Raw genomic sequence first — 14031 nt, forward strand, 5'->3', positions numbered from 1 at the left:
TCGCCGCTCCTTCTCGGTGAGGCGTGTCTGACCTCCGCTCTCGTCCTCAGACACTCCTGGAGCTCCTTACAAGTTGGAGGCTTCGGACATCGCCAAGGACTCGGTGACGCTGGCCTGGTACGAGCCGGACGAGGACGGAGGAAGCCCCATCACGGGCTACTGGGTGGAGCGCTACGAGCCGGACCACGACAAGTGGATCCGCTGCAACAAGCTGCCCATCAAAGACACCAACTACAGGCGAGTCCTCCTGCAGAGCTGCAGGGTTGTACTGCTGCGTGTTGACGTGTTGTACTGCTGCGTGTTGACGTGTTGACGTGTTGTACTGCTGCGTGTTGACGTTTTGACGTGTTCTTCCTCTGCAGAGTCAAAGGTCTTCCCACCAGGAAGAAGTACAAGTTCAGAGTCCTGGCTGAGAATCTGGCTGGAACTGGAAAACCCAGCAAGGAGACGGACCAGATCCTCATCAAAGACCCCATCGGTACGACCTCCCCTCCTCCCTCAGTGTCTGAGTGTCTCAGTGGTTTCCAGCGCTGAGAGAACATGTGCTCCTCCTGCAGATCCCCCGTGGGCTCCCGGGAAGCCGGCGGTGAAGGACGTGGCCAAGACGTCCTGCTTCCTGTCGTGGACCAAACCGGAGCACGACGGCGGCGCGAAGATCGACGGCTACGTCATCGAGATGCTGAAGAGCGGCACCACGGACTGGATCCGCGTGGCGGAGAACATCGCCGTGGTGGAGCACTTCCTGAAGGGCCTGATGGAGAAGCAGGAGTACTGCTTCAGGGTGCGGGCCGTCAACGTGGCCGGAGAGAGCGAGCCCAGCGAGCCCAGCGAGCCGGTGCTCTGCAAGGAGCGACTCAGTGAGAACCGGCCGCTCGCACCAGAACCTCCAGAACCGGTGAAGAGGCGCCGCTAAACTCCCCTCTGTCTCCTCAGATCCTCCCACGGCGCCTCGCTGGCTGGAGGTCGTCAACATCAGCCGCGGCAGCGCCGACCTGAAGTGGGCGGTGCCCGAGCGCGACGGCGGCTCGCCCGTCACCAACTACGTGGTGGAGAAGCGCGACGCCCGGCGCAAAGGCTGGCAGGCCGTGGACACCACCGTGAAGGAGCTGAAGTACACGGTGTCGCCGCTCAACGAGGGCTCGCTCTACGTGTTCCGCGTCGCCGCCGAGAACGCCGTCGGCGTCGGGCCGTTCTGCGAGCTGGAGGACTCGGTGCTGGCCAAGGACTCGTTCAGTGAGTCACAGTCAGAGTCACGTTGTCACCGGAGAGGAAGATGCAGAGATAATGAGTCGTGTTCTTGTTGCAGCGTCTCCTGGGCCGCCGTACGCGCTCGCCGTCCACGGCGTGACCAAGAGATACGTGGACCTGCAGTGGGAGGAGCCTAAGAACGACGGCGGCAGACCCATCCTCAAGTAGGTTTCACTGAGTTTATCAGCGGGAGGTTTCAAATATTTAACCAACTGTCAGAGATGTATAGTACCGCAGTACTTTGTAAGACTCATGTTGTAGTATTTGTACATAGCCATTGAGTCTATGGCAATGCTTCCTGCTGAAGACCGTCACAGGTCATTGTTCCCTGAGGGAGTCGCAGCATGAAGGTGTGTTCACCTGTCGTGGCTCCGCCCCCTGCAGGTACTCCATTGAGAAGATGGAGAAGCTGGGAACCCGCTGGGTGAAGTGCGGGAAGACTTCCGGCCCGGACTGTAAGTATCGTGTGACGGACGTCATCGAGGGGACGGAGGTTCAGTTCCAGGTCAGCGCCGAGAACGAAGCCGGCGTCGGACACCCGAGCGAACCGACCGAGATCCTCACCATCGAGGACCCGACAGGTGAGTCACGGACTGAGAGACTGAAGGTGCACAATGTCATGGAGAACCTGGAACACACATAGAGTTATGATGGTTATTTCCAGGCCTGGAAAAGTCCTTGAAAATAGTAAAATCCCTAAAGTCATGGAAAGGCCATTGAAATGTGATTAAATGTCATGAATTTAAAGTCTTGTAAAGCTGGTTAAAGTCTTGTATAGTTGGTAAAAGTCTTATAAAGCTGGTTGAAAGCCCTGTAAGTCCACCGGTCAGACTGACTCCGCCCTCTTCCTTCAGGCGTCCCCTCGCCGCCCGTCGAGCTGCACGTGACCGGAGCGAGCCGCGACTTCCTGTCCATCGCCTGGAAGCCGCCGCTGAGAGACGGCGGCTGCAACATCACCGGCTACCACATCGAGATGTGCGCGGCCGGGACGGAGAAGTGGATGCGGGTCAACTCGCGTCCGGTGAAGGAGCTGAAGTACCGCGTGGAGGAGGGCGTGGTCCCCGAGAAGGAGTACATCCTGCGGGTCAGGGCCATCAACTCCGTGGGAGTCAGCGAGCCCTCCGACATCTCCGAGAACGTCTTCGCCAAAGAGTCCGACTGTAAGAGCGTCCGCCGAGCGCCAGGAAGCCGTCGGAGGTACAGGAAGTCATCTCACTAACGCGCTCGTGTGTTTGCAGGCAACCCCACGCTGGACTTCCAGACGCTGGACCTCATTGTGGTGGAAACGGAGAAGCTGCACATCCCGGTTCCCTTCAGAGCCGTGCCGTCGCCCAGGATCACCTGGCACAAGGACGGCAAGGAGCTGAAGGCCGACGAGCGGCTCGGCTTCAGGTCAGCAGATTGGACTGAAATGTTGAGGGGTTTGACTCCAGGGGGACGCAGGTACCCAGTTCATTATGCTGGAGACGCTGCAGCCGGATCCTCAGGGCACCTTCTCTCTCAGAGCCGTTCAGTTCCAGCCTTGAGGCGAAGTCGAGCGTCTGTCAGCAGTGACTCATCAGGTGGTTTTCCTCCAACAGGAAGGAGTACGTCTCCTGCCACCTGGAGGTGGACAGCAGCGTCCACGCTGACGCCGGACAGTACAAAGTCACGCTGGAGAACAAACTGGGATCGGCCAGCGCCGCCATCAACGTCAAAGTCATCGGTACGCATCACGCGCAATGCGTTTCTTTTCTTCTCGTGGTCATTCTCAACATTACAGATTAACACGTGTCCCTGTCTTCAGGTCTTCCTGGTCCATGTAAGGAGATCCTGGCCTCTGAGATCACAAAGAGCTCCTGCAAAGTGTCCTGGGATCCTCCAGACTACGACGGCGGCAGCCCGGTCCTCCACTACGTCATGCAGGTCCGAGGCGGCGCCGTGGTTCGATTCCCCAGGTTTTAAATCAGGACCTCGGGAACCGTCAGACTTAAACTGATGTTTCTTTTGTGCGTGCAGCGGCGCGAGGCCGGCAGGAGGACGTACGTCAACATGATGTCCGGAGAGAACAAGCTGAGCTGGAATGTGAAAGACCTCATCCCCAACGGAGAGTACTACTTCAGGGTCCAGGCCGTCAACAAGATCGGGGGAGGCGAGTTCGTGGAGCTGCGTAACCCGGTCATCGCCCAGGACCAGAAACGTAAGAACGAGCTCGAGGCGCGCGGTCCGTCCTCTTTGTGTCCGAGAGACACGTAACCGAAGTCCGTCTCTCGCTCCAGACGTTCCCGATCCGCCGGTGGACGTGGAGACGCACAACATCACGTCCAGCACCGTCACGCTGACCTGGAAGCCGCCCATGTACGACGGCGGCGCCAAGATCATGGGCTACGTGCTGGAGAAGCAGCAGAAGGGCCAGGACAAGTGGGAGCGCTGCAACGACTTCCTGGTGCCCGTCCTGTCCTACACCGTCCGCAGGCTGACGGAGGGCGACAGCTACTCCTTCAGAGTCAGAGCGGAGAACGCGGCCGGCGTCAGCGAGCCGTCGCGCGGCACGCCCTTCGTCAAGGTCTCGGACGCCATCGGTAAGAAGGCCGTGAGCTTGTGACGGGTTCTGGTCTTCAGAGGTTTAGTTCAGGCTCTTCTGATCCGTCCTCTTCTGTTCTCAGACCCCCCGAAGGTCTTCCTGAGCGGCAGCCTGCAGTCCGGCCTCAGCGTGAAGCGAGGCCTAGAGATCCGCCTGGACGCCAACGTGTCCGGCTCGCCATACCCGCAGATCACCTGGTACTGGAACGACCAGCCCATCCGGCCCGAGGCGCTCCGCAAGAGACCCGAGAAACCCCTGAAGAAGAAGGTGAAGAAGGAGGAGGAGGTGAAGAAGGAGGAGGGAGAGGCCGGGAAGACAGAGGAGAAGAAGGAAGGAGAGGAGAAGAAGGAAGGAGAGGAGAAGAAGGAAGGAGAGGTGAAGGAAGGACAGGAGGAGAAGAAGGAGGAGGAGACAGCGGAGCCGGAGGAGGAGGACACCGAGTACCCGACGATAAACGAGCGTCTGTCCATCGACAACCGGCAAAGGGGCGTGTCCTCCATCACCATCAGGGACTCTATGCGCGCGGACCACGGCGTCTACATGGTGAAGGTGGAGAACGACCACGGCATCGCCTCGGCGACCTGCGAGGTCAACGTGCTCGGTGAGAGCTGTTCCTCTTCTTTTTAGCGGTAAATTAACAATAATGTAGACACTTCAGGGTAACAGAGTGGCTCCTGGTCCGCAGATACTCCCGGGCCGCCGGTGAACTTCACGTTCGAGGAGGTGAGGAAGAACTCGGTGGTGTGCAAGTGGAGTCCTCCTCTGGACGACGGCGGCAGCGAGATCCTGAACTACACGCTGGAGAAGAAGGACAACTCCAAGCTGGAGTTCGGCTGGAGCTGCGTCACCTCCACGCTGAGAGGATGCCGCTACCTGGTGCCCAAGCTCATCGAGAAGAAGGAGTACATCTTCAGGGTCGTGGCCGAGAACAAGTTCGGCGCCGGGCCGTACTGCGTCTCCAAGCCGCTCGTCGCCAAGAACCCCTTCGGTATTTATGAAGAACACGTCAAAGATCATGAGCGGTCCACTCTGGACGGGTTTTATACGTTATGCAAACTTCTTGTCTTGTGTTCAAAACCCAACGAATATTCTTTACACGTCATGAGAAACCAACCCACGGTCTCACTGCCGTATCGTCCTCAGATCCTCCTGAAGCTCCTGAGAAGCCGGAGGTCGATGACATCACCGCTAACAGCATGCTGGTCATCTGGAACGAGCCCAACGACAACGGCAGCCCGATCCTCGGATACTGGGTGGAGCGCCGCGAGATCAACAGCTCGCACTGGACGCGTGTGAACAGGTGTGTGTGTGTGTGTGTGTGTGTGTGTCGTCAGATGTGTAAGATTGCACTCCTCCATCAAGCATCCCTCTGATGGCTTTCTGAGCGTTCCCTCCTGTCCGGTCTGCAGGAACATCGTCTCCGACACGGAGCTGAACGTTGAAGGTCTGCTGGACGGCATGACCTACATCTTCAGGGTGGCGGCGGAAAACCAGGCCGGACCCGGGAAGTTCAGCGCCCCCTCCGAACCCAAGACCGCCCACGCGCCGATCCGTGAGTACACGGCTTTGAACCCTTTGATTAATCGTCTTCTCTGTGTGGTCGTACTTTCTGAATCACTAAAAGCCCAAACTCCGTCTCAGAGTAACATTTCCCTTGTGGGTTTCCTCCTGCAGTGCCTCCTGGACCTCCCATTGCCAGAGTGGTGGCAACGACGGACCACTCCATTGACGTGGAGTGGGACCCCCCGCTGGACAACGGGGGAGGAGAGATCCTGGGATACCACGTGGACAAGGTCAGACCACCTCCTCTCCTCCTCCGGCTTCAGCCGGTTCATATCTGTGAAGTCAGACCTCAGCTCAGACTAACGCAGCGCTGTTCTTCAGGTCATGGCAGGTACCAAGGACTGGTCCAGGTCCACAGAGCGCCCATGGAAGTCCAGAGCTTTCACCGTGTACGGAGTCCGCGAGGGAGCAAAGTACCTGGTCAGAGTCATCGGCTGCAACGCCGCCGGAGAAGGAACGCCGGGATTCACCGAGTCGGTGTTCGTCAGGAATCCTGCAGGTCGGCCGGAAAGAAACAAGCCGAAAATCAAGAGACCGTCACTGCGATTAATGAGGTCAACCGTTTCTAATGTGTTTTTGTTCCGGCTTCTTCCCTCGGTTGTCCTCCTCAGAGATGCCGCTGATCGAACTGGAACTGTCTGTCAAGAACGGCGTGATCATCCGAGCCGGAGAGAACCTCCGCCTGCCGGCCACGGTCACGGGAAAACCGTACCCGTCCATCACCTGGACCAAAGACGACAGCAAATTCGACAAAGACCGCGTGGAGATCCTCACGGAGGGAAACGACAGCATTGTTTCAATCAAGAACGTCCAGAGGAAGGACTGCGGCAAATACCACATCTCTGCCTGCAACCCGAGCGGCATCAAGTCCGCCTCGGCCAGAGTGGATGTGATGGGTGAGTGGAGGTCCAGGGTCTCCAGGACAACGTTCAGGGTGACATTGTGAGATGAAACAGGGCACAGAAGAATAACATCGTTGTGTCTTTAGATGTTCCCGGACCCGTCACTGACCTGAAGCCCGTCGTGGTCACTCGCAAGATGATCTTCCTGAACTGGGACGACCCGGACGACGACGGAGGCAGCGACCTCACCGGCTTCATCGTGGAGCGGAGAGACGCCAAGATGCACACCTGGAGGCAGCCGATCGAAACCGCCTCGTCCAAGTGTGAATGCGTGGGCATCATGGAGGGTCAGGAGTACATGTTCCGTGTCATCGCCAAGAACAAATACGGGATGGGCCCGCCGGTAGAGCTGGGGCTCATCAAGGCTGTTGACCCACAGGGTGAGTCCTGAAAGCACCTCCTTTTGATGGGGACGTCCCTCTGCAGACCAAGACTCCAGTGGTCTTGGTGGAAGAGTGGATTTAAACTTTGCTCTTTCGGTCCCGCAGGTCCACCCTCGTACCCCGAGAAGTTCCACTACACCGAGCGCACCAAGAACTCCATCACGCTGACGTGGAAGCCGCCTCGCAACGACGGCGGCAGCCCCGTCATCGGCTACTTCGTTGAGAAGAAGCGGCAAGACCAGCAGGCCTTCGAGCCCTGCAACGCGGAGATCTGCCCCAACATGACCATGACGGTGGAGGGCCTGGAGGAGGACTGGATGTACGAGTTCAGGATCAAGTGTGCCAACCTGATCGGGGAGAGCGAGCCATCCATCCCGTTGACTGTGGTCGTCCAAGATGACGAAGGTGAGGCTTGAATGCTCCTCAGAACCCTATTTTGATACTCTAGAAAGGGACTACCTTGAGACATGTTGAAAGATAAACACGCTTTGACCATTTGGGAGGCTGAAGGTTGTTTGTGTCGGTCCTGTCCCTCTCAGTGTCCCCTGAGGTCCACATGCTGAAGCACTTCAAGGGCGACTGCATCACTGTGAAGAAGGGAGAGCCCATCGAGATCCCCGCTGACGTCCTGGGTCTCCCCATCCCGAAGATCGAGTGGACCAAGGACGACGTGCTGATCGAGGAGTCCACCGAGGCGCTGCTGCTGGAGACGGAGGTGACCGGCAGGATGAATGCAAAGACCAAGCTGTCCATCCCGGCAGCCAACCGGAGGGACCGCGGCAGCTTCACCGTCACCGCCTCCAACAACATGGGATCGGCAAAGCACACCATCTCCGTCATGGTGCTGGGTGAGTTGAATCGCGTCAGGAGACTCAATCACAGGCGGGAAAGACTTGTGCCCTTCTCGGTCGCTGACTTCATTTGGTCCTCCTCCCAGACCGACCGCTTCCACCCAGGAACGTGGAGGTGTCCAACATCAGGGCGGAGTCTTGCTACCTTCGCTGGGACGCGCCGCTGGATAACGGTGGCAGCGAGCTCACCAACTACGTCGTTGAGAAGAGGGACGCGATGAAGGACGAGCCGGAGCCGGAGGAGGGACAGGAAGCTGCACCCGAGCTCCAGTGGGAGGTGGTCACCAACAGCATCGTCGAGAAGAAATTCGGGGTATGTCCTCATAATCATAGTCACAACAACAACAGGGTTGTCGTCTAGTTTCAGAGCCATGTTTTTACTCTAATGGGAACATCACCTCTCCTGCAGGTGTGGAACCTGGAGACCAACAAGGCCTACCTGTTCCGGGTCAAGGCCGAGAATCGCTACGGTATCTCTGACCCCTGCACGACGGAGGAGGTCTTGATCACCGACCCGTTCGGCCTTCCCGGCCCGCCACAGAAACCAACCATCACAGAGCACTCCAAGACCTCCATGACGCTCACCTGGGAGCCGCCCAGAGACAACGGCGGCTCGATGATTGTCGGCTACTGGCTGGAGAAGAGAGAGAAAGGCACCGCCTACTGGGCCAAAGTCAACAAGACGCCAGTCACCAAGAGAGGCATGAAGGGCTGGGAGTACCAGGTGAGCTGCCGGCGCTCAGCTGCTGGATGGAAAGTGTTATCCAAGTCGTTAAAATGAGACTTGAACATGGAACAGTTCTGGTCGTCCTAAATGACCAGTTGTTCATCAGAATGGGCCCAAAATACAACCCTGAGGAACCCCACATGTAAATGGCCACTTAAAATACCAAAGAAACCACTGAGAGTGAAGTAAAGACTGAAGAAGCTGAAGGTATTAACACAGCGTTGACCTTTAGGAAGGTCTGCCATGAGATTTAGGAAGAACTTAGTTTCCATGGTCTATCAGAGTCCTTTTAAGATCTTTCTCACAGCTTCAGGATGCTCCGTCCAGGCCTTGAGGTCGGCCCGTAGGGTCCATTGCAAACCTTTTAAAAGGTTTGCAATGAACCTTCAGAATGGTCCAACAAAACCCTCCAGGATGGGTCTTTGTAGACCTTAGCTCTGGTCTTCATCAGACCTTTGGGCAGGTCCATCACAAACGTTGAGATTGTTCAGTAAAAGACCTAAAATATGTTCTGTCAAAGGCCTTTTAAGAAGCTCCTTCACAGACCTTGAGGACGGATGATCACAGTCCTTGAGAAGGTTTTGTTGAATCCTCTTTCTGTCTCCCAGGTGACTCGTCTGATCGAAGGAACAGAGTACGAGTTCAGGGTCGCCGCCAGCAATTCTGCAGGAATCGGACCGTTCAGTGGACCGTCTGACTCCGCCTTCGCTGTCGATCCGCTCAGTGAGTACAACAAAATAACGTTGGATTATAGTCCCACATATCGAAATAAAGTCAAATCCCTGCAGTCATCGTCGTCCTTTGAGCGGATCTGTAATCTTGAACAATGCGGTTCTTTGTGTTTTGAGAGATGATATATTTGTACTCACTGCTCTCCCCTCCAGCTCCTCCCAGCATGCCCGCTGCTCCTGTGGTGGCCGACAAGACCAAGCACAGCGTGACGCTGTCCTGGGAGGCTCCGGCGAGTGATGGAGGAAGCCCCATCAAGGGCTACATCATCCAGATCCAGGACGAGGGCTCGTCGGGCTGGGTGAGCGTGAACGACAAGGACTCCCTGAACCCCACCACCGAGTTCACCATGCCGAGCCTCCGCGAGCTGAAGCGCTACCGCTTCAGGATCATCGCCGTCAACGACATCGGCGAGTCCGACCCGAGCCCCCGCACCGCCGAGGTTCTGGTGGAAGACGTCCAGCGTACGTCCTGCGTCGCCGTCTCCAACGTGACCATGCAAAGTGTCTGTCTGCGTCTCTCTGTCCTGCACTGACGCTCCTCGATGTTTGGTTCTCCACAGTGCCGCCGTCCATCTCCATCGACGTGTCGGCGGAGGACCTGGTGTGCATCCGTGCCGGAGATCCCTTCAGGATCCCCGCCTCCATCAAGGGCCGCCCCGTTCCCAAGGTCGTCTGGGACTTTGAAGGCAAAGCCAAGTCGCACAAGAAGAACAAACTGCACACGCTGCCCGTGGACTGCGAGGTGAGACCAGTGACTTTGTGGTTTTACTCAAAACCCTTACAAACAGCTCATGTGAAGAACTACAAAGGTCCGTTTTATTGACTTCAGTTTGAACCGTGTGTGCAGGTCGAGTCCACGGACACCACGTCCGTCGTGAGCTTCCCCGTCAGCCTGAGGAGTCACTCCGGCCGCTACACCATCACCGCCAAGAACAAGTCCGGACAGAAACACGTCAACGTCAGAGTCATCGTCCTCGGTGCGTTGGTTTGCGTGCCGCGTGCCGGCGCCTCTGTGTTCTCGCTCTCGGCTCTGACCGTCGCTCTCTTCCCGTTGCAGACGTCCCCGGACCCCCGAAGGACCTGAGGGTCACCGACATCAGCCGCTCCACCATGAGGGTGATCTGGAAGCTGCCCGACACCGACGGAGGAGAGAGAATCAAGAGCTACTTCATCGAGAAGAGATGCCTCACGGACAAGGCCTGGACCAAGGTCAGCGCCGCTCATCTCTATGTGAAATATTGTTGTCCATGTGTTCTGAGCTGAACACAGCTGCTGGAGCTCCACAGAGCTTCTGCCTCTTGTGAGCGGTTGGCTGATCGATTGATCCGTCTCCAGGTGAACGCAGCCTGTGCCAGCCAGGCCTACGTGGTGCCGGGTCTGCTGGAGGGGCAGGAATACCTCTTCCGGGTCCGAGCTGAGAACAGACTTGGATTCGGCCCGTTCACCATCACCACCGACCCGGTCCGGGCCGGAGACCCCATCTGTGAGGACGGACGCGCTGCTCTTTAGACCAACAGCCAAACCCACGTTGCACATGCTAAACCTCCTCTTCTTCCTCCTCTTCCTCAGACCCCCCCGACCCCCCCACCAAGGTCAAGGTCAACCTGGTGACCAAGGACACCGTCACCCTGAGCTGGGAGCCTCCCAAGAACAACGGCGGCTCTCCAGTGAAGCATTACATCATCGAGCGCTTGAGCTGGGACACCAGCGGCAAGGAGAAGGAGACCTGGAAGCAGTGCAACAAGCGGGAGGTGGAGGAGCTCAGCTTCGTGGTGGAGGACCTGAAGGAGGTCGGTCTTTTCCTGAGTCCGTTAGACCCCACACACATCATTTAAACCAAGTTCTCCGCCCTGTTTGGGGCGCTCTGCACCTCATAGAGGTCTCTATAAGTGCACTCCATGTACCCCTGAAGTCATGCAAGTTGTTAAAATGAGACTTACACATGGAACAGTTCAGGTCGTCCTAAAGGACCAGTTCTTCATCAGAATGGGCCCAGAATAGAACCCTGTGGAACCCCAAACATAATTAGACACCTAACATAGCAAAGAAAGCACAAAGAGTGACGTAGAGAGCAAAGAAGTGAGGTTATAATAGTATAACGTTGACCTCACTGATGGAATCCTTGTGAGATGAAGATGAGGAGACCAGTGTCGTCTGTGTGGTTGTTGGTCTGCAGGGAGGAGAATACGAGTTCAGAGTTAAAGCCGTGAACGCCGCTGGACCCAGCCGACCCTCCGCCACCGCTGGACCCCTGGTCATCAAGGACCAGACATGTATGTGACAGCAGCTTCAGCCAATCACAGGCTGCGAGCTCTCCACGATGTTGTTGTGTTGTGCAGGACTTCCTTACAGCGTCCGTGTTTCTGCAGGCGCCCCCGCCATCGTGCTGCGCGAGGCCATGGAGGGCGAGGAGGGCTGTGACGTCAGCATCGTGGCGAAGGTCAGCGGCTGTCCGTTCCCCACGCTCACCTGGCAGAAAGCCGGCGTGGCCAAGCCGGAGGAGAAGGTCGCCGTGCTGTACGACCAGCACATCAACAAGCTGGTGACCCACGACAAGTGCACGCTGCTGATCCAGCAGGCCAGCAGGCAGGACAGCGCCCTCTACAGCCTGACGGCCACCAACAGCCTGGGCACCGCCACCAAGGACATCAAGCTCGCCGTGCTCGGTGAGACACCCGACACGCCGTGCAGGATGACCTCATCCGAGCCGCCTGGAGCAGGGCGGGGTCAGATGACGTCATTCTGCACAACAACAAGTTGTGAACGTTTGTATTGTTGACAGGAAGTTGTGTTAGCAGTTCTGTGCTGGATGAGAGGACGTACCTGAGTTCCATCAGGTCGTCCTCATCCTGAAAGACCGTCCTCTGGTCTTCTGTCAGACAACAACCAGTGTTACATGTTCTACTGTGACTTTGATACGTCTGCCTGTTTATGAGCACCAGTAACAGAGATGTCAGGTTCTGGTAAATGTTCACGGTTGAAGTGGTTCATACGTGCCCTCCCTCCCGCAGGACCTCCCGGCGCCCCCGTCGGACCGCTCAAGTACACCGAGGTGTTTGCGGAGAGGATCGGTCTGGCCTGGAGCGCTCCCAAAGAGGACGGCGGGTCCAAGATCACCAACTACGTGGTGGAGAAGCGCGAGGAGAACAGGAAGTCGTGGGTCCACGTGTCCAACGACCCCAAGGAGTGCGCCTACGTGGTGACCCGGCTGACAGAGAACCACGAGTACGAGTTCAGAGTCATGGCCCAGAACAAGTTTGGAGTCGGGCCTCCGCTGGTCAGCGAGCCGGAGAAGGCCCGAAACCTCTTCAGTGAGTTCAGCTTCAGCACGACTGAACCTTTTACTGTGGACGAGCATAAATACTCACATCCCGCTGCGTAGAGTTCAGTGGAAGTTGATATAGTACTAGTATAGCACTGATGACTGTCCGTCCTCCTGCAGCCGTCCCGGGTCAGTGTGACAAGCCGACCGTCACGGACGTCTGTCTGGAGTCCATGACGGCCAACTGGGACGAGCCCAAGTACGACGGCGGCTCCTCCGTCACCGGCTACTTCGTGGAGAAGAAGGAGACCACCGCCAAGCGCTGGGTCCGCGTGAGCCGCGAGCCCATCCGAGCGCTGCCGCTGGGCAACAACTGGGACGTGGGCGGCCTGCAGGAGGGCGCCATGTACCAGTTCAGGGTCATCGCCATGAACGCCGCCGGCTGCGGCCTGCCGAGCGTGCCCTCCGACCCCGTCCTCTGCAGGGACCCCATCAGTAAGACCCTCATTACCTCCTCCCTCTGCGGGGAGGCGCAGGTCCACTTGTTGAGCTTTAAAGTGGTTTGTTGCTTCTGGAAGATGAGTCAGACGTTAGAAGCAGAGGTCACAGCGGAGAGGGTCATGTCCACACGTGTTGAGAAGGTCTAAACACTTGTTGACATGTTGACGTGACCCTCTCCGCTGTGTAAACATGTAAACGTGAGTTTGTTGTGGCGTGACGAGTCTGACCCGTGCGTGTGCTTGCAGCTCCTCCCGGGCCGCCCACGCCCAAGGTGACAGACTGGACCCGGTCCACCGTGGATCTGGAGTGGATCCCCCCCGCCGTGGACGGAGGGTCGAAGGTCACGGGCTACATCGCAGAGTTCAAGGAGGTGAACAGGGAGGAGGAGGAGAAGAAGGCCCAAAGGAGGCTGCTGCTGAGCACCGACGAGGAGGAGGAGAAGCCCGAGGGCGAGGAGACCTGGGAGAAGGTCAGTGAGTCCACGCAAGACGAGATGAAGAGTTTCATCTGAAGGAGAAATGTTTAACACACAGAACCAATGACATCACTGTCGGGTCCAGGATGAAACTTAATGAAACCTACACACTTCCCCTCTGTAGGCGAAGGACACCGAGATCAGAGGAACCAAGTTCGTGGTGGCCGGCCTGAAGGAAGGCGGTCTGTACCGCTTCCGGGTCCGAGCCGTAAACGCCGCTGGAGTCGGAGAACCGGGCCTGGTGTCCGAGCTCATCGAGGTCAAAGACCGAACGAGTAAGAACCCCATCCTGCCGACGCCGTCTCTGGTGGTAGAACGATGTGTTACAGGATCTCACGGTCCTGGAAACCCTGGAAGAGAGTTTTAAATGGTTATTTACAGGCCTGGAGAAGTCCTTGAACTATCATAAAGTGTAGTAAAAGTCCTGCATTAACCACCGACCCTCCCTCGTCAGTTCCTCCTGAGATGGACCTGGACGCCTCGGTGAAGGAGAAGATCGTGGTCCACGCCGGCGCCACCATCCGCATCATCGCCTACGTGTCCGGTAAACCCGCCCCGCAGATCTCGTGGTGCCGGGACGACGCCGAGGTGCCCAAAGAGGCCGCGGTGGAGACGACGGGCATCTCCAACTCCATGGTCATCAAGAACTGCAGACGCCAACACCAGGGCATCTACACGCTGACCGCCAAGAACGAGGGCGGCGAGCGCAAGAAGGCCGTCATCGTGGAGGTCCTAGGTGAGTCCGGTTCAGCGGAACCGTCCGTGTCGCGTGTTTCTGACGACGGACGACGAGACGGCTGACTTCCTGTCCGCTCCCCGCAGACG

General features: G+C 57.6%; 1 protein-coding gene across 17 annotated transcripts in view; it reads left to right on the forward strand.

Moving 5' to 3' along the window:
- ttn.2 (titin, tandem duplicate 2) overlaps window positions 1–14031 on the forward strand; it is a 186723-nt gene that overhangs the window by 108323 nt on the left and 64369 nt on the right. For all 17 annotated transcript variants that reach the window (XM_068601489.1, XM_068601493.1, XM_068601496.1 and 14 more), the window contains 39 exons: window positions 51–237; window positions 363–478; window positions 558–857; window positions 934–1233; window positions 1307–1412; window positions 1633–1829; window positions 2103–2408; window positions 2487–2640; window positions 2829–2953; window positions 3035–3153; window positions 3247–3427; window positions 3507–3809; window positions 3894–4412; window positions 4497–4799; window positions 4955–5111; window positions 5221–5363; window positions 5486–5604; window positions 5696–5873; window positions 5986–6270; window positions 6363–6656; window positions 6765–7064; window positions 7199–7507; window positions 7597–7823; window positions 7920–8234; window positions 8846–8960; window positions 9122–9430; window positions 9529–9710; window positions 9816–9945; window positions 10026–10177; window positions 10304–10451; window positions 10538–10758; window positions 11145–11241; window positions 11338–11634; window positions 11980–12279; window positions 12411–12725; window positions 12977–13200; window positions 13331–13481; window positions 13661–13942; window positions 14029–14031. The exon at window positions 14029–14031 is cut by the window's right edge and continues 300 nt beyond it. In XM_068601489.1, the coding sequence (XP_068457590.1) occupies window positions 51–237; window positions 363–478; window positions 558–857; window positions 934–1233; window positions 1307–1412; window positions 1633–1829; window positions 2103–2408; window positions 2487–2640; window positions 2829–2953; window positions 3035–3153; window positions 3247–3427; window positions 3507–3809; window positions 3894–4412; window positions 4497–4799; window positions 4955–5111; window positions 5221–5363; window positions 5486–5604; window positions 5696–5873; window positions 5986–6270; window positions 6363–6656; window positions 6765–7064; window positions 7199–7507; window positions 7597–7823; window positions 7920–8234; window positions 8846–8960; window positions 9122–9430; window positions 9529–9710; window positions 9816–9945; window positions 10026–10177; window positions 10304–10451; window positions 10538–10758; window positions 11145–11241; window positions 11338–11634; window positions 11980–12279; window positions 12411–12725; window positions 12977–13200; window positions 13331–13481; window positions 13661–13942; window positions 14029–14031 (8469 nt within the window). The remainder of the gene's footprint in view (window positions 1–50; window positions 238–362; window positions 479–557; window positions 858–933; window positions 1234–1306; window positions 1413–1632; window positions 1830–2102; window positions 2409–2486; window positions 2641–2828; window positions 2954–3034; window positions 3154–3246; window positions 3428–3506; window positions 3810–3893; window positions 4413–4496; window positions 4800–4954; window positions 5112–5220; window positions 5364–5485; window positions 5605–5695; window positions 5874–5985; window positions 6271–6362; window positions 6657–6764; window positions 7065–7198; window positions 7508–7596; window positions 7824–7919; window positions 8235–8845; window positions 8961–9121; window positions 9431–9528; window positions 9711–9815; window positions 9946–10025; window positions 10178–10303; window positions 10452–10537; window positions 10759–11144; window positions 11242–11337; window positions 11635–11979; window positions 12280–12410; window positions 12726–12976; window positions 13201–13330; window positions 13482–13660; window positions 13943–14028) is intronic.

The sequence above is a fragment of the Clinocottus analis genome, unplaced genomic scaffold (genome assembly GCF_023055335.1).
Source record: "Clinocottus analis isolate CAN_PGR_092001 unplaced genomic scaffold, fCliAna1.0.p SCAF_50, whole genome shotgun sequence".
Lineage (NCBI taxonomy): Eukaryota > Metazoa > Chordata > Actinopteri > Perciformes > Cottidae > Clinocottus > Clinocottus analis.